The 21269-nt window shown below is 46.4% G+C and overlaps 1 protein-coding gene and 1 long non-coding RNA gene across 3 annotated transcripts; one reads left to right on the top strand and one right to left on the bottom strand.

Moving 5' to 3' along the window:
* On the bottom strand, window positions 1-7569 carry ENDOD1 (endonuclease domain containing 1). The gene is made up of 2 exons (XM_066175708.1): window positions 6991-7569; window positions 1-1353 (listed from the first exon to the last, which is right to left on the bottom strand). The coding sequence occupies exons 1-2, from the start codon at window positions 7282-7284 to the stop codon at window positions 187-189; spliced, it is 1461 nt and encodes a 486-aa protein (XP_066031805.1). The 5' UTR covers window positions 7285-7569; the 3' UTR covers window positions 1-186.
* Window positions 7570-17714: 10145 nt separating this feature from the next.
* Window positions 17715-19014, top strand: LOC136285902 (uncharacterized). 2 transcript variants are annotated; one of them, XR_010719583.1, is made up of 3 exons: window positions 17715-17837; window positions 18322-18375; window positions 18583-19014. It is a non-coding gene; the product is annotated as an uncharacterized lncRNA (long non-coding RNA). The 2 variants fall into 2 exon arrangements; XR_010719584.1 differs by having other exon boundaries at window positions 18322-18473.
* The last annotated feature ends 2255 nt before the right edge of the window (window positions 19015-21269 follow it).

Below are 21269 nucleotides of genomic sequence, written 5' to 3'. Positions count from 1 at the left end.
TTACAGTGGTGGTGGCCACGAGCTTCATTGCCGTGGCCCTCCTTGTTATTCCTCAGTCAGTTCACTTTTATTAATGTCACTACAATAAATACCAGAATGAAATTGACAGCATTTGGCCACGTATCTTAAAGCATTGCCCCACTCCTCCTTCATTCCATGTGTTTGCAGCCTTGGTTTCCGTCCCTGTCAGTCATCAGAAAAGCTTTTAGGGACAAACCGTTTGATGATGTGACAAGCCAGGTAATAAAAGCCATGCAGAACTGTGGCTGAGGCATCGATGACCAGCAAGAAGGTGCCCCCAATCCCAGTGGCCACGTCTTTTAGGACAGAGGGAATGGCACAGATGGTGTGGTAAGGGAAAGCAGCAAGGTGAAGGATGAACCCCACAGGGATGCTCAGGATCCTGTAGGTGAGGGACACCACATCTCGAACAATTTGCAGGAAGCCCAGGAAGATGTTGATGATGACCCTTCCAACATCATAGGGGATGCTGATGAGCACCATGCTGATAGCTTTAAGGTAGGACACCATCCCATTCCACAGGCTGTAGACCACATCCAGAATTGTACCAACAACTCGCTTTACAACAAGCCACAGAAAATAAAACACAAATTTCACCAGCTCCACAAAGATGTAGATGAGGAGTTCCAGAAGTTTGATGAAAGGGGTAGCAATGATGCCAGCCACGCTTCTCACCCAGCCACTGGTCTCCTGGTTGTTATTTTTTTCTTCTGGTCGGTCTTTGGTCTCTGGGTTATTACTTTTTCCTACTTGCTCTCCAGAGCGGATCTGACTGACAATTTGCAATATTGCTTCTCTTTTCTCCTGGCTTTGTTTGTCTTCCCCACAGCTGCCCTTGAACAAGTGAACCCCTGGTAGAAGCTGGTTCTCCAGCTCTCCCACTGTGAGGTCTGCCAAGCTGTTTTCATCATTGATTTTTTTCACTAGTCCCAGGGACCAGCCCTCTGGAGCATCACAGCAGGCTGCCAGCCAAAGGCTCTCTGGCACTGACACCTTGCCTTTAACTTGGACACTGGAAGGAATTGCACCTGCAAGGAGATATAGATGATCCATCTGGGAACAGTGAGGGATCAGAGCTTGTTCCACAACCCTCCCAATGTCTCTGTGCCAGCTTTTGCTCAGAGCTGGGCTCAGAGGGACAGCGTTTGTGAGTGTGTAGGTGGCCATCTGGAAATCCTCCTCATTAAGCAAACTGGGATTAAGAAGGCCTCTCTCGTAGCCAGAGCCCACATAGTCTGAGGTCAGGGCTTGATTTGCACCAAGATTGGCCACAGTGCCACCAATATCGGCTTCATGCACCATTTCATGCAAGTCGTTTTCTGGATCATCTATCTGAAAGAGTAGAGAGAAGTGTTACTGCATGCAGTTCACCTTCCTAAAAACAATGTGTAAAACAGGCCTTGATGTAAATATTTCATCGGGACTACTAGTACATGCCATGCCTTGGATTATATTATCCTGCACCCTCTCCTTACTTTCATTGAACTGCTTCAGAGGAGTGCATTCTCTACTTAGCTTCTTTGTCAAACAAATTGGTTTAGGATCCACAGGACAACAGAGACTTCAAAATCTCACCAGGCACCATATACCACATACCGTTCACCTGTAATTTGTCCTAGAAGAGATTTTCAATAGATGGCTAGATTTAGGGTCATGTTTTCACCTCCTACTGTGGTGGCACCTGCAGTTCATTTAAGAACATAACCATGGCACCTTAAACTCCTCTGAACTATCAAATCCAAGCCATAGGGAAAGAAAAAAATCCAAACAAGCCACGGTGTACAAGATGTCTGAAGAAGGCTTTTACCTCCCACCACTTATTTTGTAAGAAGCAAGAATGAAGCCAGACATCAAGTCAGGTGACCTGAACTACCCCACCTTGAACAGGAGACATAGCAGTGAACTCCTAAGGCTGCTCATCGGTAACCTGACCCTCATATCATTAATAGTCTGAACCTCATCCTTAACAACCACACAGCTCCTGGCACAACGTGGGTGAGGGTGCCATCACCAAAGGTCCTCCATGGAATCTGTGCTACCTGCTTGTGTCTGCGGTTCCCATGCAGTGGAGCCAGAGGTAGCAATTACTGCAGAGGGAATTTGTCCTGGAGCCACACAGGAGGGAAGGGGGCAGGCAGAGGTGGTAAAGAGCAGTGGGAGGAGAAGCACTAAATGTTAGGGTGTGTTCAGGTCTTTCTAAGGTGGCCACAGCTCTGTCTGATCCTTAGTCATTCCTACTGACACTGCCTGCAGCTGCTCCAGAGGGCTGTGCCAAATTGCCATTTTGTTCCTCAGATGAGAGGGTGAACATGATGGTAGAAGTTCAGGGGTGGGAGATGACCTCTGGCAGTCACTGCCTTCTGTAGTCTCTCTTTCAGAGGGTGTGGCCCTCAGGTCCCAGCACTGTGCTGGCCCAATTAAACCTCCTGCCTCTGCCCCTGGCCTATAAATTGTTTACTGCGCTATCTAATATGCACTTTGAGGACATCTATGGCAGCCAGTTCACAGTCTACCTTGAATCAGGTCATCCATTCTTGTCTCTTGATCACCCTGCAGTGCACTTGGACAGATATCCAACCATGTCCTTGCAACCTTACACAGAGTTTGCATCCTCTTAGTGCCACATTACCTCCTCACAGTTCTGCACCAGCCTGTGCTGAGAGTTAGGGTGAAAGGGCCAGTGTCAGCAACTGTTCATCACCCTCACCTGGGAACTGAGCTTTGGCTGGCCTCCTGCATCAGCCAAACCCCTGCAGTCAAGGCACAGGGCTCCCTCTGCACCAAGCTTGGTCACAGTGCCAAGCTTGGCCATTGAAGAGGGCTGCATTACCCCGCCTCCTGCTAAGGAGGTTTCTTGCTCTTTTTTTTTTTTTTTTTTTTGAAGCATCTGGTGCTTATTGCTTCAGGACTGTGAGGATCATAGTGAGTCCCATGTGCTGATGCACAAGTCACAGCTTTTTCTAAATGCACTGCTTAAAAAAGACTTCTTCTGCACTTTTACTGCCTTATTCTGCTCCTCATGCTCAGTCACCCCAAACAACAGGCTGCAGATGGCTGATGAGGTCAGACATTTTGCATTCCACAAAAGCACTCTATTCTTGTCTCCCCTTCCCTTGCCATTTTCCCCTTCTGATGAGATGATGGTGTGCCATGGGACAAGGGATGCACTCAGTGTATTTAATCGCATGGAAGAGGTGAGGGGGATTTGGCATAGATGTGAGGCTGTGCACGGGAACTACCTTCAGTGCTATGACCCTTTGGAGATTTACACCCTCCCAGAGACTCATCCCATCTCACTCCCATTGGTGAGTGCTGCCATACTACAAGGACACATAGACCTAAAATGGATTAGCTCTGCCTCCTGGCAGAAATTGCCAACCTACTCAAAGAAGAATAAACTTTATTTCTCTCTCCCTGTGAGCTGCTGCATGCAAACCTTGAGGAGTCCCTGGTTACCTGTCCAGTTGCAGGCCTGTGCACATGCCATCGAGATTGTTTGGGTGCAATTAAAAAAGGATATGATAAAAATGCAGCTGTGTGCTGTTCATGTGTAAGGCTCTGACATCACCTAATTACGCTTATAATAACTCCTACTATGGTTTGTAATAACTAATGCGTACCTGAGGTTTTCAAGCCTCCTCCAGCTCAGTCCCAAAGGCAGGCCATCTCAGCACTGCATCTAATCTGCACTGCAAGATATCTTTCCTCCCTGCTTCAAAAAGCTTCTGCCTTGTGTCACCCCGAAACATATCTGTGTTCATGGAGTCAGCCATGAAGCCACCTGTCCAAACAGCTCAGGGCAAAATCCAGGCTGACAGGTAAACTCCTTATCATAGAATGGAGATTTTAAAATAATTCATGTGCCTGAAGCCTGTATGGATGTTAGCACATAACAATACGGTGTGTCATTAAGTGGAGGGTGCAGTTTCACAGACGGGACAGAGGCAGAGGGGGATTAAAAGTATGGCAACACACAGTTATTAGGGCAGGCAGCTTCCACTGAGTTTGGTCATTTAACAAGGCAGGACACTGCCACCCCCCACCTTCCCCACCCTGCTATGTAGCATCCCTGAACTTCAGCTTCCCTCTCCCACCGCTATTTCCTCAGGCACCCTTACACTTTTGATTGAAGTGGAAATGTTTGATCCAACCTTAGTGGGGGATTCACACCTCAGGGAAGAGGCACACTGCATCTTACGCTGAGGTTTCTGCAGTAGGACATTCATGAGTGGCTCTAGAAGTGCCTGTTCTCTTGACTCTATCAAGAGAGGTTGCAAGGGCAGCTCTGAGGTAGCTGCACTACAGCTGGGCAAGAATCCCACCTTGGTCGTCTGCCTGGTGGTAGCCATTAGCCAAATGAAAACACAAGGTAATTCATACAGCCCCTCACAGATCAGGACGAAAAAAGCAACTCCGGAGTTTTTTATCTCTCCCTAAGCTACAGAAAGAATCAAACACCGAGATTTTCAGACAACCAAAATGGAATGAGGTAAAAGGCACCTAAGTGACTTGCTCTCAACCCCCAGGAAGTCTGTGGTAGAGCAGGTTTTCAGACCTGCGCCTGGGGGAGTCCCATCAGTATCCTGCTCATCAGCCTATCCTTCCTGCTCTCTAATTTTTCACTAATTGCTGAATTAATTCATTGTTTCCAGATGCCAATCTGCAGTGGGTGGCACTGACATTCCTCACACTTCTCACCCAATTACTGCCTCTGTGCCACATTTGGCGTTTGTTTCTCAGGCAGACATTCCTGAGGAGGGAGTGAGATGGTGCCCTCACCACTAACATCATTATCCCCCCAAAAAATGCATATGACAACCTTGAGGCCCGCACTGGAGCGCTGAGAGTATTTTTACAGTGATTTCCTTCTTTCTGCCGTGTGTCTGCATCTCCATGTGTAAGCACATGCCACTGTGCAGCTGAGCCAGCTCATACCCAGCTATCCCTGTCTTGGCAAGGAAATTACCCAGAAAATCAGTGATATGAGCTCACTGGGCCATGCTGCTGAGCAGGTGTTGGTAAGGGTTCCCTTCAGCAGCCATCTGACCTGGCCTTGGTAGAACAATACATAATGGATGTCAAAGCTCTTCCCACTCTCTCCTCCAAGTGGCAGTGTCTGAGAGGACTGTTTGCACTTATTTCTTGAGTTATAGGAAGTTTTCATATTTTTGATTTCTATATTCTTCTGCAGATGATTTTTTTTCTGTCCTAATTCTTTTCTATCTCAGTCAGAGGTTCCCCCAGGGAACTGCAGAGTTGCTAACTCCTGCCTCTGAGACATCTGCATTTCACTAGTGGATGAAGGAGACCCATTTGTGTCAACTAAGAACTATTGTCAACCAGGGAGGCTGCTCTGGAGAAGCCAGAGCAAACAAAGGTAGCACCCGACCTATTATTTCTGAGGCTGCAGAAGGTTTTGGTGGCAGGACACACAAGGCTTGGGATTCCGGAGTGCTGGCAGGAACCAAGAGAAGATGAAGGGTCGAAAGGGATGGAGCATGAAAGGCAGAGAAGGCAGGTAAAGGGAGGTCCAGGGGAACTGGAGTTTCTAGGTGGGGGGTGGGGGGAGGCTGCCCACTGCTCCATGGCAGGAACAGCTTCTGAGCTGCCTGGGAGAGGTGGACCACAAGAAGCAGGAGGAGATATGGGGGCTGGAGGTGATGAAGGGTGTCACTGGCCAAAGCAAATGGGAAAGGATCTCATCTCTGCTGCTTTACCTTGCTGCCTCCATGGCACCGACCAAAGACTCTTGCCAGCAGTTTAAGTGCTTTCCCCTTTGCAGTTTAAATATTCCACAACTCAGTAATGAGAGAACCTGCAAAAGGTTTCCTGTTTTAAAAGGGTAAGCTCCCACAGCTTGCCTGTGAAGTGGAAGGAGCTCAGACCAAAAGGCCCTTAGAAACTCCTGCAACTCAAAACCCAGCCCAGAGAGTCAGAAGACAATCCAGGCTGAAGATAACCATGTAGTATCTAGTATCTCCTGTCTTCAATGCCTGTGGCCTTGTGGCCTTAGTATCTCATCACCACACATGAGAAAAATAAGTGCAGGATTCTCCTGGCAGAGGGGTGAGCTTTGATTGTGGCAACATCCAGTAGCTGAGGGCCACACTCCTAACACACTGCTTTGACACTGCAGCCATTCCTGCCCTAACAAAGCACCCTTGGGAACTGACAATCTTTCCTGAGCTCAACAGATGGGGTAGCCTGATGTTGCTACAATATTCCTCATTATCACTGCTGAAAAATCTAAAACATGGGGGATGGAGGGGAGGGGGGAACGGGAAAGGAGAGCTAAAGTTCTCTTAGGGCACCACCACGTTTTAAAGGATTTCCTTTAAACTGAACAGCCTGAAGGCCTTGCTTAAACATGCCAAGTGTCAGGGGAGACAAAAACCACTGAGGCTCTGGCAAAATTTATTTTATACTGCATACTTCTGACCTGACTGAAGCCTGCACGCCCCAGGACACAACAACTCATTTTCCTACCTCAGTCTGCAACACTGGGACACACTGAAAAGCTGCAGCATCAACTTGGTGAACCACAAATGGATGCTTTATCTCTGCTCAGTGAAGCTAAAGAACCCCTATAAACACTGTTGTGATCATACTGGCAATAGAACAAACTTGAACTTGACACTGTGATGTTTAACCCACCAGCAGCACTCCCTGCCCACAAGAGCTGGCTGGGCAGGACAAACACAACACTGGTGTCAGAGAGGGCTTCCCTCTCCCCTGGCACTGCATATTCATGCAGCAGCCTCTCAGTTTTCATTATAAGCTCCGTGGGACAAGAAACTGTTTGCTCAGTTCCAAGCACAAAAAATAAGTTCTGCTCATGCTAAATTCATACCAACAGAAGTTCAACAAGCAGAGTTCTTGCCTCCTTTGCAAAATTCTAGCCCCAGCTTCACCCCAGAGGAACTGTTCTCCAGGAACAGTTGTTTTACAGCGAAGGAAAAGCTGCCTTACCTGCGGTTCAACCAACCAGTTCTCCTCCTCACTTTGAGCTGACTTTGTAAACTTAAAAGCTGAATAAAGAGGGATTTTGTCCTTAGTACTGTAGAGGGTTGCAAAGCGTGGCTCTTTGTTGTACTGCTGACAGATTTTCACATGGAACGGCTCCGTATATCCTTCTGGTGGGACTTGTCCAGGGAAGAACACATTACACTCGGCAAAACCAGTTTCATCCTCTCTAACAACTCTGCCCTGGGAAAAGCCTGGGAAAACTGAGATGCAAAGCAAGAATACAATTGACGTCTTCATGGTCCACTCCCTGGAGCCGAGGGAAGTCCCGTCTGCCTCCGCTGGGTACGGCAAAGGGCCGACGCTCAGAGTCCATGCAGTAGCGAAGCCAGAACGCGTCTGGAATTCGGGTGTAGCGTGCGAGGGAAATGAAATCTGAAACCACAGCCGATCCCTTCGGGGAGGCAGCGCGTTCTGCAGGCAGCACGTTGTGAAACAGAACGTGCGCCCGGCTGCTGTGATACAAGCTGCGGACGCCAACTGCCCGCGGGAGATGATGCCAAGCAACCTGAAATCATCAGGGCTCGTTGGGAAGAGGAGGAGGGACGCCTATGGCAGCGGCAGGGCTGGAGCCGAACAGCACCGGCTGTCCAGGCTCGGGCTCAGCGCCGGCGGGGGTGTGGTGTTCTGCATTGCAGCAGTCCCCGGCAGGAATTTTGGCTGACACAGCCAGAAATGTTTCTGAGGCTGTCAGAGGGGATGCTGCAAAGTCAGATTCACCACCCCAAAGAAGGTAGTAGCTATCCTCTCCAACTGTGAGCCTGGCCAAAGGAGAGGGAGAGAAAGAAGAGAGGAGGCAACATTGGAGCCGCATGGGAGCCCCCTTTGTCCCTTTTTGGGGTGTCTGTCATCACTATTGCTGCCAGCCACATGCTGCTTAGATGCTTGGGAAAGGCATTCACCTCCCATCTCTCCTGGCACTGCATGGGGAATTCAAAACCCTCCAGTATCCCCTCATCTTGGAAGACACTCTCTCAGAAGAGATTAACAGGCAGAAGGATGAAGATCCTCAGATCACATACCCCTAAGAAGCATCCATCACAGAACATTTTGGCCAAACCTATGGAACTGGCAAAAAAAGGAAATGAAGCTGCTTTTCTGAGTTTATGTTCAGCAGAGTAACCATCCACCCAATAGACAGCTGCCTATGATACCTTGGCTACTGCTGGGTAAAAGTATTCCTTCAATGACTGGGAAAATTAATGTTTTCAAAATAGTGGAGATGGAAAGGAGATTACAGAGCAGTACTTTGGAGTCAAGAAAAGGTAGGATTTTCCCACGCAAGAAGTGAGATGTGATCAACTGTGTTACCAACAACTTAAAAAAATCCTAGATCCCAGTAGGGCACAAGTCCCTTTTATAATACAATTTCCAAGCAAAAAACCTCCCAAGTGCTACCATCCCACAAGTGCTTTCCAGACAAGGTAGGATTATGTCCATATTGAAAATTATGAAGTGGGACAGTGGGTGGTTAAAGTGCCTGCCCAAGGTCAGAGAAGAAGTCTGTGAAAGGCTAAAAATAGACTGCACTGTATGACTATCATTCCTCTCCTCAGGGATGACTTCTGGAAGTACCAAGACAAGGAAATACGTCAACACCTCTTGGTGTGGTGATATCAGCTAGGGGAGAGAGAGGCAGGCTGGACAGGCTGGGGAACAACAGGAAATGTAGTAAGTGGGCTTGGGTTTGGTCCAGGCAGATGACTGGTCACCCAGCCTTGCCAGAAAGAGTTAGTCATTTTCAGGAGAGGTGATGGAAAGGAAAGCACAGGCATAAAATTTCATTTTCTTGTATGTAAAAAAGCTCCTGGAAAATCAAGAACTGAAACTGAACCTTTGCTGTTAGGTGCTTTTCTGATCCCAGACTTGCAATTACCTGGCCAGCAGAAGAAAATATTTTCATAAGCACGGTAAGCCCTGCTACTTAGGCAAAGCTAGGTCAGACAATGAATTTGAACACCCCATTTCAAGGCTGACGTGCATTACCTCAGGATGGGCATGATCTCAACCCAATGAAAAGGCAGCATGAGGTGTCTCAAGATGTGGATGGGAGCAAGCACTAGCAGGCTGAACAGATCAATGATTTCCACCAGGAAACATCCTGCCTCTGTCCTGGACCTGCGAACCAACCTCTTGCCTCAAAGCGGCACCTCTATCTCATGGGTTGTACAACCCCAAATTGTCTTCTTAGCCTCAAGGGCTTTTATGGGCTTTTGGGAAACAGTGGAATTCCTTCCTTTCAGGGTGTGAGGCTGGGGTCTGTCTGCCAATTTAGCTCTGCATTTACCAGCAAACATAAACCTGACTCATCCTGAAGCGCAGGAGCTCCAGGTTCTCACCTCCCATGAGGACCATCAGTTGAAAGCCAGCATGGAGTTCCACTCCTCTGCTCCCAGTTCGATTTTCTGTCCAAGCGAGGTCTCTTTCCAGTTTCTAACAAATTTAAGATAGCTATTGTGACCTTGAACACAGAGCTGTGTATTTTTTTCTCTTGCTAACATCACTATTACTAAAGGAACTAGTGCCATCATCATGCTGTGGTAATCACAATGCTGAAAAGATAAAGACAAAAGGACTGCTCTGCCCGGGGAAGGTTACATTCTCAGCCAAGGGACCACAGACAGAGGACTCAAACACAGAGAGATGGAGTTGGCCAGAGGTTTTGAAGATTCAGAGCTGCAGTAGCCTATCTGCTATCAGACGCTTTTACAGGCATCACAGGGAGGGATGCCTGTAGGCAGTGATAGGGAGCAATGCCTGTAGGGGCTGATGCCAAAAAGGAGTATTAAGATCAGATTCAAACCAGCCCTAAGGCTGCTGATGTGAGCAGAAAGGCTCTGGCAAAATACTCATTGGGTGGGCAATGGGCAGTGAGAGCTGGTGGTGTCAGCATGAGCTGTGGCAGCAGTGTGGCCTCACAGGACCTGGGGCTGCCTTCCTCAAACCCACTGAGGGGTGACAGTGCAATAAGCTGAGCAGCATCAACAATGTGGGCAGGAACCTGATGCTTCCTGTGATGGAGCAGTGGGAAGCCAGGGAGGATGCAGAGTGATGTGGCCAAAGGGACACATGAGAAAAGTGATCATAGAGTCGCAGAATATCCCAAGTTGGAAGGGACACACAAGGACACACATCAAATCCAACTCCTGGCCCTGCACAGGACACCCCAAGAGTCACACGACTGAGACAATTGTTTAAATGCTTCTCGAACTCTGTCAGGCTTGGTACTGCTCCCTGGGGAGCCTGTTCCAGTGCCCAAACACCCTCTGGGTGAGGAACCTTTTCCTGATACCCAACCTAAACCTCCCCTGACTCACCTTCAGGCCATTCCCTTGGGTTCTGTCACTGGTCACCACAGAGAAGAGATCAGTGTTTAGCCCTCCACTTCCCACCATGAAGAAGCAGATCACTCAGTGGCAGGCAGAGGTGTGTGGGAGACAAGAGAGGCTGTAGACAACAAACTGTAGAGACACAGAGTTTTCAAGGCATGACAGAGATAAATTGTGTTGGGGAAAATTAAGAGAGGTTGGAGGGAAGGAAGGGCAAAAAAAGAGGTAAGGATCCAGAATATGGTATTGACCAATAAGAAAAGGAAGATATTGGGCAAAAATTAGAGTTGAGGAGGATCTGCATTCCTGAAAATCTGGGGTGCTAAGAAAAGGCGAAGAAGGAAAATGAATGGAAATAGGTGTGAGGAAACCGAGGAGGCGGGTTGTAACAGGTCAAGTGAGACGGTGAGAGAAATCTGAGGAAAGACTCTTGTGACAAGAAAATGAGGAGAAAACATGAGGAGGAATGGGGGAAAGAAGAATGAAAGGTTTACATCCATCTTCATTGACCTGACATGGATGAGCAGTCTTCCTGTTCTCCGAGGGTCACAAGCATCAAGAACGAGGTCTCAAAAGGAAGAATACCTCCATGCAAAACAAACCTGAAAAGCATGTCAGCATCCAAACTCTCTAGCCATTAAGAAGCTGCCTGGCTTGTTTGTCTGCTTTCCCACACTGCTTCTCCAACCCTGTCTCTGTTCACACGACTGACACTGGATTGGCTACAAATAGAAAATCTATCCCCTCACATGCTTGACCCCTCTACCCTAGTCTTTCAAAACATTCTTGACTCCAAATATTTTTTCAGGCTGGATTTCCAGACTGCTATCATGGCCTCTGTGAGACTCTAGTGTTGTATGTGACTGTCTCTTTCTCCTGAGAAGAAAAGGAAGAAGACAGTGTCTCCAAGGGCAAGCAGTCGCATGAGAGAGACACCATTTGTTTCAGTAGGCATACCAAGCTTGGACTTGGAGCACAACAGTGCCAGGAGACATGCCATGGCATGTCAGAGGGCTCGTGTGCCTCCTCACTGTCTCATGGGGAAACAGTCTCTTTTTAAAATTAGTTTGAAAACTTGCTCCGGGAAGGGAGCCCAGTGCTGACCTACAGCGAAAAGCAAGAGTGAAACAATTTTCCTATTGTAACTAAGAGATTCGAGGACAAGGGGAGGGGGTGGGCAGAAGGACAACAAACTCTTTAGGGAAGAGCTTAAAAACACATTTTTGGGATTTTGAGTCCCACTTAAAATGAGGTTTTGATGCCAGTCTCTGCTGCCTTTTGTCTTCACATCTTCCCCATAGTGTCCCTGGTGCTGGTGAGAAATGGCCCTCCACTGGCAGTGTTGCTTTGTTGCTCACATCTGCCATGATGCTCACTGGCAAGGGTGGCCTGTGGGAGGCCATAAACTGCCTCTGACTGCCAAGGATGCTGATCTGGCTCCTCTGCTTCTTCACTTGCATTTTCTTCTGTCCAGACTCAGTGTCCACCCACAGCAGACAGTGGATGTCCTGAAGTGGTGTCACAGTTGAAATCAGAAGAAAAAAAGAGCATGAAGTTTTAAACAAAAAATTATAGAGGAGATTATTCATGGTGTACAATCAGAGGAAAAGGTTGGCAACTGGGAAGAGTGAAACACCCAAACTGCTCTATGGATGGTAACACCATCAGAACAGAGACATGTTCTCATTTTGTACAAAAACCTGCACAGTGGAAGTCTGACAGGCACCTTGTAAACCATGAAGTATACATGCTTTGTATAAATACTGAATAAAATTAATAAAATCCAAAGCCTGCTTTCTTTGGCATTTTATCACAGTTTTCAAACCTTAGAGATCTCTGTTAATCTTCAGACTGTTTAAAAGTAGCACAGTGACAATCCCATGCTAGACAGCAAAAGCAGGATGGATATAGATTAGCAGTATAAGGCAATGTTTTTATTAGTGCAAATTATTATCTGTCAAAATGAGCTATTTAGAGATGTGCTGAAAGCTCCAGTACTTCCATTCTTTAAATTAGGAGGAGTTTTTTAACACAGTAACTAAAAAAAAAAAAAAAAAGAGTTGATGTTTCAACTGTAATGGCCTTTGTTTTACAGATTGTCAGTTAGTCAAAGCCACAACAGTTTTTACACACCTTAAATCTGTTTTGGAGAGGGAAGTTATCCACTTATAAGCTTTTTTCCTAGGTATTAATATTGATTTTTTTTTTACTATTTGTTTTATTTTATATTTTCAAAAGTGTGGTGTGATTCAGTCAATGTCGAGAGCTTGCCGTGCTGTCCAAAACAAGGCGTGAGATAGCTCCTGACAGTCTGCATTGACAAAAGACTGGTGAGTGGGAAGAAAATTAGAGGCACAGGCTTGTTAGCCTTGCATCATCTTCAGAAGAGGGAAGGAGAAAGCCATAACCCTTGAGAAAGCTAAACCTGTTGGCAGGATCCAGAACCTCTAATCAAGAGGCAAGATAGTAGCCACACCCAGGACTGCCTGTCTCCAGAAACACCACTGTGTTTTGGAATCAAGGAGTAATAGGAGGAGTGACATGTTCTGCACTAAAGGTTTGGCCAGACCTGATACATGGATATTCCAGCTGCTTCCCAGCTCCAGCAGCCTCTGTGCCGCACTATGGAGCACAGTCATCCCAACAGCCAAAGTGGAGAGGCAGGCACCACAAGGCTCTGACTTGCATCATTCTACACAGCCAGGCGAGGATGAGATGGCATCTCCACATGTGCCTCTGTCTCTGCACCAGCTTTAAAGTGAACCCAGGATGTCCACAGCTGGTCAGACAAACCTCAGGCAGGATCTAATGTACTCCTGCTACCACAGAGACTTAGCCCACGAAAAGTAAAGTGCGTCGGCTGTGAGGGAAGAGTGAGCAGTTCTTTCTCCATTCCCATTTCAGGCCTTGGCTTGCTACTGAAATACGTGTTGCAACTGCTCTAGGCATAAACGTAATATCATATTTTCCACATACGTTTCTTCTTGGCCAGTACTGCCTAGGGAAAAATTCAGATGTGAAAAACACAATCACCAGTCCCAGGATCCTGTCACCACCATGAGTATAGGGCTCAGATTCTGCTCTTAGAGTTCACGGAATAGTATTGGTGCATGACAGCCGGGACAGGGTATTTCCTCTAAAATGAAAAAGCAGCAGTGTTTTTAGTCTCACTGACAGTAGGGTGGAAGGAAGTGGTGGCCTCAAATTAGACCTCTAAACAAACAGGTGGCTGTTGGGATTGCAGGTTAAATTACTAGTGCAAAACCCAAAGCCCCTGAGGAAAGGTAACTTTGTCTCTCTCTTTAACTCAGTTCAGCATCTAGGAAATTGAGGTTTAGATCTTGTCTCCATCAGGAGGCGGCAGAAGAGGTTTGGCCTCAAATGTCTCATGCCTGTAACAGCCACTGACAGGAATCGCTGTTCTGCTGCCCTGGGCTGCTTGCCACTGAACTTTGCACAAATAGTCAGGAGAATCACCCTCCGTCCTTTAGTTCTGTAGTGAAAGCACAAGAGCAAGAGTCTTGCAGTCCAGCCACCACCACTCTGCTTACAGTCCCTCTGAGCAGCAGCCCCTGTGCCTGTGCCAGGACATGGTGCTCTCAATCTCCTCTGTGCAGAAGCCAAAGGAACCAGAATTCCCTTGAGAGCACCACAGCCTTCTAACCTCCCTCCACCACAAGGGCTTCATAATCACTCCACATGTTCTTAACTGAGCATTCTTACACCTGATGGGAAGTGCTTTGAAGTCTACCAAGCACTGGACTACAGAGCTCATAGCTGGTAAAGAGTGCAGGAGCTGGAGTTGCTGGAGTAGGCAGGCTCCAGCGCAATGAAAACTTGAAGGGGGGGGAGATGTAAGTAGTAGGGCACATTCATCACACGCCAAACATTCCTATGCAAGCCCTACCCCCACAGGCACCAGCTCTATCGGTCTTCCCTCCACAGCTGCTCATGAACTGCTGTGCTCTGGTGAGTGGAACTCCCCACCAGTGGGACGCAGCACCTTGCACTGGACCAGGACTCCTCCCTCTATTCCTGCTTAAATTTTTATCTCCAAGGATAGCAAAGCCAAGTTATTAGGGGCACAGTAAGATAGTCCTGGATAGAGCAATGAGGTCAAGCTGCTCAATGTGCATGTTTTTGCAGGGACACATGTGAGATGTGGCTGCTTTCACCATGCTCCTGACAGGCAACTGGACAAGGAGAACAGGAAAAGGGAGGGAAATGCAAAGCTTGGATGCAAATTACTAATCTTCAATAGCAATGATATAGAAACAAGGTCTTGACAAGATGAGGCACGCCTGCAGAGGCGTTTGCAGCACACACACCTTCTTGGTGTGCCCCAAGTCTTCAGGGGAGCATGCAATGCCCCATTCAAAAGGCCTCCTGCTTACACCCATGGTGGAGTTCCATATTCAGCTGAAGGAACTGGCCACCAGGAATCCTGAACCAATCAATTCTGCTAATCATGTTTTTATACTCCTAACCAGCATTAACCACTTTAATTTCAACTGAACCCCTCCTGTCTTTCGGCACAAATCACAAAACAGAGATTAAAACCCAGGAAGGGAACAAATTTTGCCAGGCTGGTGTCATCTGTAGTGGCTTCAGTCAGGGTTACTGATCTTGTAGGAGCAGCCTGCTTTATCCTTAGTCTGAGTCCCACAACAGGACCCAGTTTACAAGTCTTGCTCAAATAGAGGTGATCATTCTGATGGCAAAATTAAATGTCAAAGCCCTATGGGCTTTTTAATACAGGAAATTAAATTTCAGAGCCTGCTCTTAAATGGGACACTATAGGTTGCAGAGAAAAAGCCTTTGGTCCGTTGTTTGTGGTTTTATAAAAAGGGAAATGCATAAGACTTGGGGAGAGGGGGTCAAGGTCCCCTGGCTAGTAGCAGTGCTAGGAAGAAAATAACAGTGTCCTGAGTGCCCGCCCTCTGCACTGACATAGTTCCGCAAAAGCAAAAGGCTCCCTTGAGGCCTCAGCAGCTAAAATACTGTGAATTTGCAGTCAAGAACTAAAAGAAAAACAACTTGGTTGATCCCACTTGTGGGGGTTTCATTGTTTTTCAGGCTCTTGTTCTATGTTTCTGTCTGAATCAGAATAAACTCGCTTCTGCCCAGGTCTGAGAGAAACAATAGGACTGGTTAAAATGCTTCCAAAGCCCGAGCGGCCTCATTACCGGGCAAACCCTTTGCACAGTGTGCTAGTTCAGTAAATGAAGGATAGCTAAAGGTTATCACAGTGGTTAAGAGAACTCGCTGCTGGCTGATACCAGCTAAAATCCTCTTAGGTAGGCAGACATATTATATTCATGTGGCATCTTTGGAGGTAGTAGAAATTGATCCTATGCCTGACCTTCTTTTCAATGGGTTTGAGGATTGCACTACTAAGATGTTGCTGGAAAGGAATCTGAATTGTGTTTTAGGTCAGGATGACATACAGCTGTTTTACTTTTCTTATAAACTTCCTTGTATTCTTGGTTTGGAGACTGGACATAAATTAGGAGATTCTGGGCTTCCACACTGGATTCTCTATTTCTTAGAACCCTGTCAAGAAAAAGTACTTACCTGCATCTTGAAGCTTTTAGTAACTGAAATTTTAAATCCAGAAGGACCTCATCTAACTTAACCTCATCTTTGGAACATAACTACTTACGACGTTTTACGTTGTATACTCCACATCTTCTGCTTGCCTTTGTAAATTACTAATGAAATATAGAGCAGGATTTTCTGGGATTGCTCAAGCAAGTGAGTGAATCACCTCCCGGAGGAACCTGTCACTGTCCACTGAACAGATAAAGGGCCCTAAAGATTTGCCTAGACTAGATACCTCAGTTACCTGGAACTGTATGAGAGTAATCCTAAAGCTAAGGGAGTAATGCACATAAACTGAAGACTGATTCAGGCAGAAAATATTGATAAAGCAATAAAACATTAAAAAACTTACAGAGAAATATATGTACCAGCTCCTGATGTTATTGCTAAAAGTTATAGCTGCAGCTGACTCTTACAGAGACCAGGTCATCTCCACTCCACCCTGCCTAATAAACTGACTTGTGGAATACTTCACTGGTTTCTTTATTCCACATATACACAAAGGGAGAGGTAAAGTGAGCATGTCCAAAGCCACAGCCACTGTGGTCCATGGACAGCCAGCCCTTTCTTCCGTACAACACCAGTTTTCAAAATCTGGGCACTATGCTACTCCTCCCAGACAGACTGAGTCATCATCAGCCAGCATTAAGGAAAGGATAAAATTAGCTTGGCTATTAGAAATGTTTGGTTAATAAATAAAACAGTAGGACAGTTTTGCTTAACAGTGGATGCAACCATAGACAATGGTATGTCCTGGCTGCTTGCCTGGATGTAAATAGTGCATGGCTAAAATTATTTGCTTTGTCCAAGCTCAAAAAAAATCCCTTCAACAGAAACAAGAGAGCTTCCATGGAGCTGAGCATGCATCCAAGACTGTGAGTCCAGGAAGCATTAGCTCTGTGTGTCTTGGGGCGCCACTCCTTCCTGCAGCACCCTCCCTTCCCCAAGTCCCCGAGTGCCTTTTGGCTGACATCACGTCTCACGGTGGAAAAGCACTGGGATCTCGGCGGAGAGCCGCGCATGTGGGGAAGCAGGCAGAGAAAGAGACAATTAACAGAAGATGTATTCAAAACCAGTGTGTTGGACCTGCAGCACTGGTCTACCTCGTTTAATGGCTGCCTGAGGAGCCACAGTCTGTGGTGTCTGATGAAGGCCATCACTGCCTTGGGGAGGATCCAGATCAGCTCCTCATGCTGTGTCTTTTCTTCCAGGGAATTCCCACTCATTCCTGGGATTTTCCCTCTGTGGTGAATAGGTCACAATCTGTCTCTGTTGCTGCAGAGCAAGACTTTGAAGCTGCTAAAGACACCCATGACTGGAGTACTGAAGGCACAAAAATCCCAGAAGCCATGGGAATGGAATGGAGCACAGAAGCAGAAATTTGGAGAGACGGTGCAGTGGGAGGCTGGGAGCCGTGAGGGCAGAGGTTATGGGCTGGAATGACTCTGTGAGCAAAGAGAAACAGCAGTAAATGGCATTTACTGTCCTATGGCAGGCGGTAGGGAAGGTGTGACAGAGAGCAAAAGAACAGGAATGGCCTCATCGGAAAGCAGCCCCTGCTGACTCACTGGCTGAGTCACAGCCTTGCCCAGCTTCTATTCTTTTTCCAATCAAGGAAACAACAACTTCTGGATGCTGAGCATTCCTGCACCAAGTTTCCAGTCTTGACAATCCCCTGCGCCCTTCTATATATGTTTCCCAGCAGGACACACAATCCTTCAAAGCACACAGTGTCCTGAGGGAGGAAACAGTGCTGTGGTGCTGTGGCTGCTCCAAAGCAGAAACGGGATTTACAATTTACTGCTGGATCGGCCATGCAAGTGCTTCAGATGGCCAGAGACAAGCTCTCACAGGAAAAGGGAGGTAAGGGGAAAATTCAAGCTGGGAGATTTCCATTCTGGCACTGAACTTCTGCCCTGCTAGGGAAAATGGTCACCTTCAGAGCATTGCTGTGAAAGCATCATCCTGCTGTACTTTAAGGGTGGGAAAAAGACGGCCTACAGTGGGAGACATGAAAACTCAGGAATTACAATTGCTTCAACTAAATTTCTTTCTGGATTCAGAAAAAAATCAGTGAAAATCACTAAGTAAGAGTAATGCTAGAGATGGACAAAAGGGGAACCAAAACCCAAAGAATATACATTGAAAGATTTCAAGACCAGAAAAATTACACAGGAAAAACAGGAAAAAAAATCCCTACACTGGCAAGGCTAAAAGGGAGTTTTTAAAGTCTATTAGGAACATAAGTAATCTTCACAACACTACAGGCCAAGAAGTAGATGAGAAAAACATTAACAAGGCTCCAAACAGGCACAAGGTTTTTAGAAACGTTTTTGTTCTCTTTCAGGACACAATGTCTTTTGCAGTCTTGCCATGATCTCAGAGAAGAACCAGCACTTTGGTGAGACCTACATCCTAAAGCACTGGGAAAACCAAAGAATGTTGGTCTCCTGGTGTGATCCACAAGCAAATACAAAATTGCACTGAGAATGTGTAGAGGTACCATAAAGGATTTGGGACAGTAAGAGGCTATGTCAGTGACACCAGCAGAGGATTTATTTTTAAGACTGATGCCTGTAACACAATTAAATATGTTTGTTTGTTGCAGGTCAAAGACTACATGGAATTTTCTAATCCAGAAAATGACAACCCTGAGAAGGATTCAAGACTCACCATGGACATGTACCAGGATTCAAGCCCTCAATGCATGGGGTAAATTCAAGCCCTCAGTGGTGTGGGTAAAAAGGCCAGTGTGATCCTCAGATAAACAATCACATAGAAAGCTGTGGAAGGAAAGTGGTTATATCTCTCTAGTTCACATTGACGGAGCTGATGCTGAAACCATTTTTTATATTTTTGTTGTTGATAGACTGGATAGAGAGCAAGAAAAAGCCCTCAAATAATTGGTATGAGGAAGAAAACAATCCCAAGACTAGAAGAGCCCAGGCTGCTTACTTAATCCAAAGGCAGCAGCAAGACTACATTACAAAGTACAAATACCTAGTGAGAACACAGGCTTTTAAAATTACCACAGAAAGGCACAAAAGGTACCTGTGGTTGGAAACAAAGATGACTGAAATTAAAAATAAGGTGCAGTTTTAAACTGTGAGGATAATTAATCACTGGAGGAAATGATCAAGGGAAGTGGTGACTTCTGCTTTTCATGTTTTCCATGCAGCACAGGATACTCTTCTAAGGGTTTGCCACAGCCAAATTGCTCAGCAAAGATTGGAGCAGCCATGGGAAGATCTGGGGTTTTGTTGTTGTCTGGTTGTTTACACTACCTGACAACACTTCAATGCATATTCCAGGAACACAGGAATTCACACTTGCCACCTTTACCACTGAACTTGAGTGGCGTCTCCTTGAACATCCCTGCACTTTGGTGGATCTTTAATCCCTTCCCTTATGCTTGGCTAGTCAAAAACACACAGAGAATGTCCCTAAATGTCAAAGCCTGCCGGGTGGGGCAATAATTCTCCACATGTGGGGAGAATCCTGCTTGGGAAAGAGCACTGTGATCTGACCCAGAGGGATTGAGAAGCTGATGCTGATATTGACGAGTGTGGACATGCTCTGAGAATAATTACTGGATGAAGGCTGTCTGAACACTTGAGCTGGGAAACAGACCAGCTATTATTGTTAGGCCCTGGAGACAATATGGTGCTAAACCTCTTACTCCTAAACTAAATCCAAACATGTTCAAGACTGGGAAAAACTGTGTATGTTTTTAGAGATCTTTAAATCCAAATGTTGTGGACCTGTGAAGGTTAGGTGCTTCTGCAACAACATTGAGTTTGTATTTTTAGGATTCTGGGCTCAGGCACCTCCACTTCACCAATATCCTTCTTTAGTGCTTATGTCTTCTAAGGAAACCAAGCCCTGGACCATAAAACACATCTTTACATTGATACACAATCTGGGGGAAGGGAAGCTCCCTGGGGAACAATCTTGGCCAAAGACACAAAGCCATTCCTTTACTATTTGAAGAATCTTCCAATCTGTTCAGAGCAGGGACTGTGCTAGTTTTTAACACACAATGGAATGCTGCCTTTTCCTCTAACCCAAGAGCAGGAGAGGTCCCTTCAGTTCTTGAGGTCTTTAATCAAGACTCGATACCTTCTGCCAGATGGATATTACAACTGAACAGTAGGCACTGCCTTCAGGACGTGTTACTGAGCAAAACACAACATTCTGCTGCACCACGACAGTCAAATTAGCATAACAGTCAGTGTCTCTTGATTTAAAGTCCACAGATTTGTAATCTAGGAATAACACCCACCACCGCAGAGTGATGCACTCAGTTCAGGCTGCTGTGATCTGTAGCCCAACAACACAAATTTCCCAAAGCCAGACTTCTCTGCAAGGTTTGATCTTGAGTTTAAACTGGCTGTAGTGGAAGAAATCATAAACTCATTTCCCAGGGTGCTGATAGAGGCTTGCAGATGAGAAAATGCAATGCTGGTTACTTGGTTATTGGCAGGTGTAGCTCCTAGGACGTGACACAGTAATTACTGTCACTATTTATCCAACTTCAGAGTGAAGCTTAACTTGATTAAAATAATTGGTTTCTTTCTATACTAAAAGCCGACTTGGTCCAAGGGCTTTCTCTGATGGCTCGTTCACGCAAAAGGGTGCAATTTCCGTTGTTGCTGAAGCTCCCTGCATAGCAACATCTGCGGGACCTCTTGTGGGCTCTCTTCTAAACTGCATGTTGGGTGTCGAGCACTCAGGAAAACGTTTCCGTGCTAATTTGTAGATACATTAGAGAGCCTTTTACTTCATATGCCTTAGTGTGGATTCATAGATAATAAAGTGCATCCAAAAGGAGCAATAAACACAAGGAGCTGCATTTTAAGAGGGGGAAATCAATTCCTTACTCATCGTCGTTCTTGCTTTGGCTTCTTTACATAGACGGCAATGGTTACAGAATCACAGAACAATCTGGGTTGGAAGAGACCTTAAAGAGCATCTAGCTCTAACTCCCCTGGCATGACCAGGGACATTTTCCACTAGATCGGATTGCTCAAAGCCCCGTCCAGCCCGTCCCCGGACGCTTCCAGGGATGGAGAATCCTCAGCTTCTCTGTGCGCCCTCTCCCAGCACCTCAATACCGCCACAGTAAAAATGTCTTCCTTAGAGCCAATCTAAATCTATTGTATAGACATCTATACCACGTAAAGGACTTCTTTGCAAGGAGGGCACGGACACGTCAGACGTCACTTGCTGCCCTATAGTCGGGCTGATGTTCCTTACACACCCCCCCCCCACACCCCGAATAAAGAGAACGCCTAA

The sequence above is a fragment of the Chamaea fasciata genome, unplaced genomic scaffold (assembly GCF_029207755.1).
Source record: "Chamaea fasciata isolate MVZ Bird 193981 ecotype frontalis unplaced genomic scaffold, bChaFas1.0.hap1 SCAF_2, whole genome shotgun sequence".
NCBI classification, from domain to species: domain Eukaryota; kingdom Metazoa; phylum Chordata; class Aves; order Passeriformes; family Sylviidae; genus Chamaea; species Chamaea fasciata.
Note: the sequence above shows the minus strand (reverse complement) of the source record. Positions and strands in the feature narration are given on the sequence as shown.

What these genes read in the sequence shown, in the direction of transcription:
- ENDOD1 (XM_066175708.1), bottom strand. Translation starts at nt 7,284, where the DNA reads ATGAAGACGTCAATTGTATTCTTGCTTTGCATCTCAGTTTTCCCAGGC. An exon ending in ACTGGTTGGTTGAACCGCAG is followed by an intron (nt 1,354 to 6,990) that starts GTAAGGCAGCTT and finishes CTACTCTTTCAG; the next exon opens with ATAGATGATCCAGAAAACGA.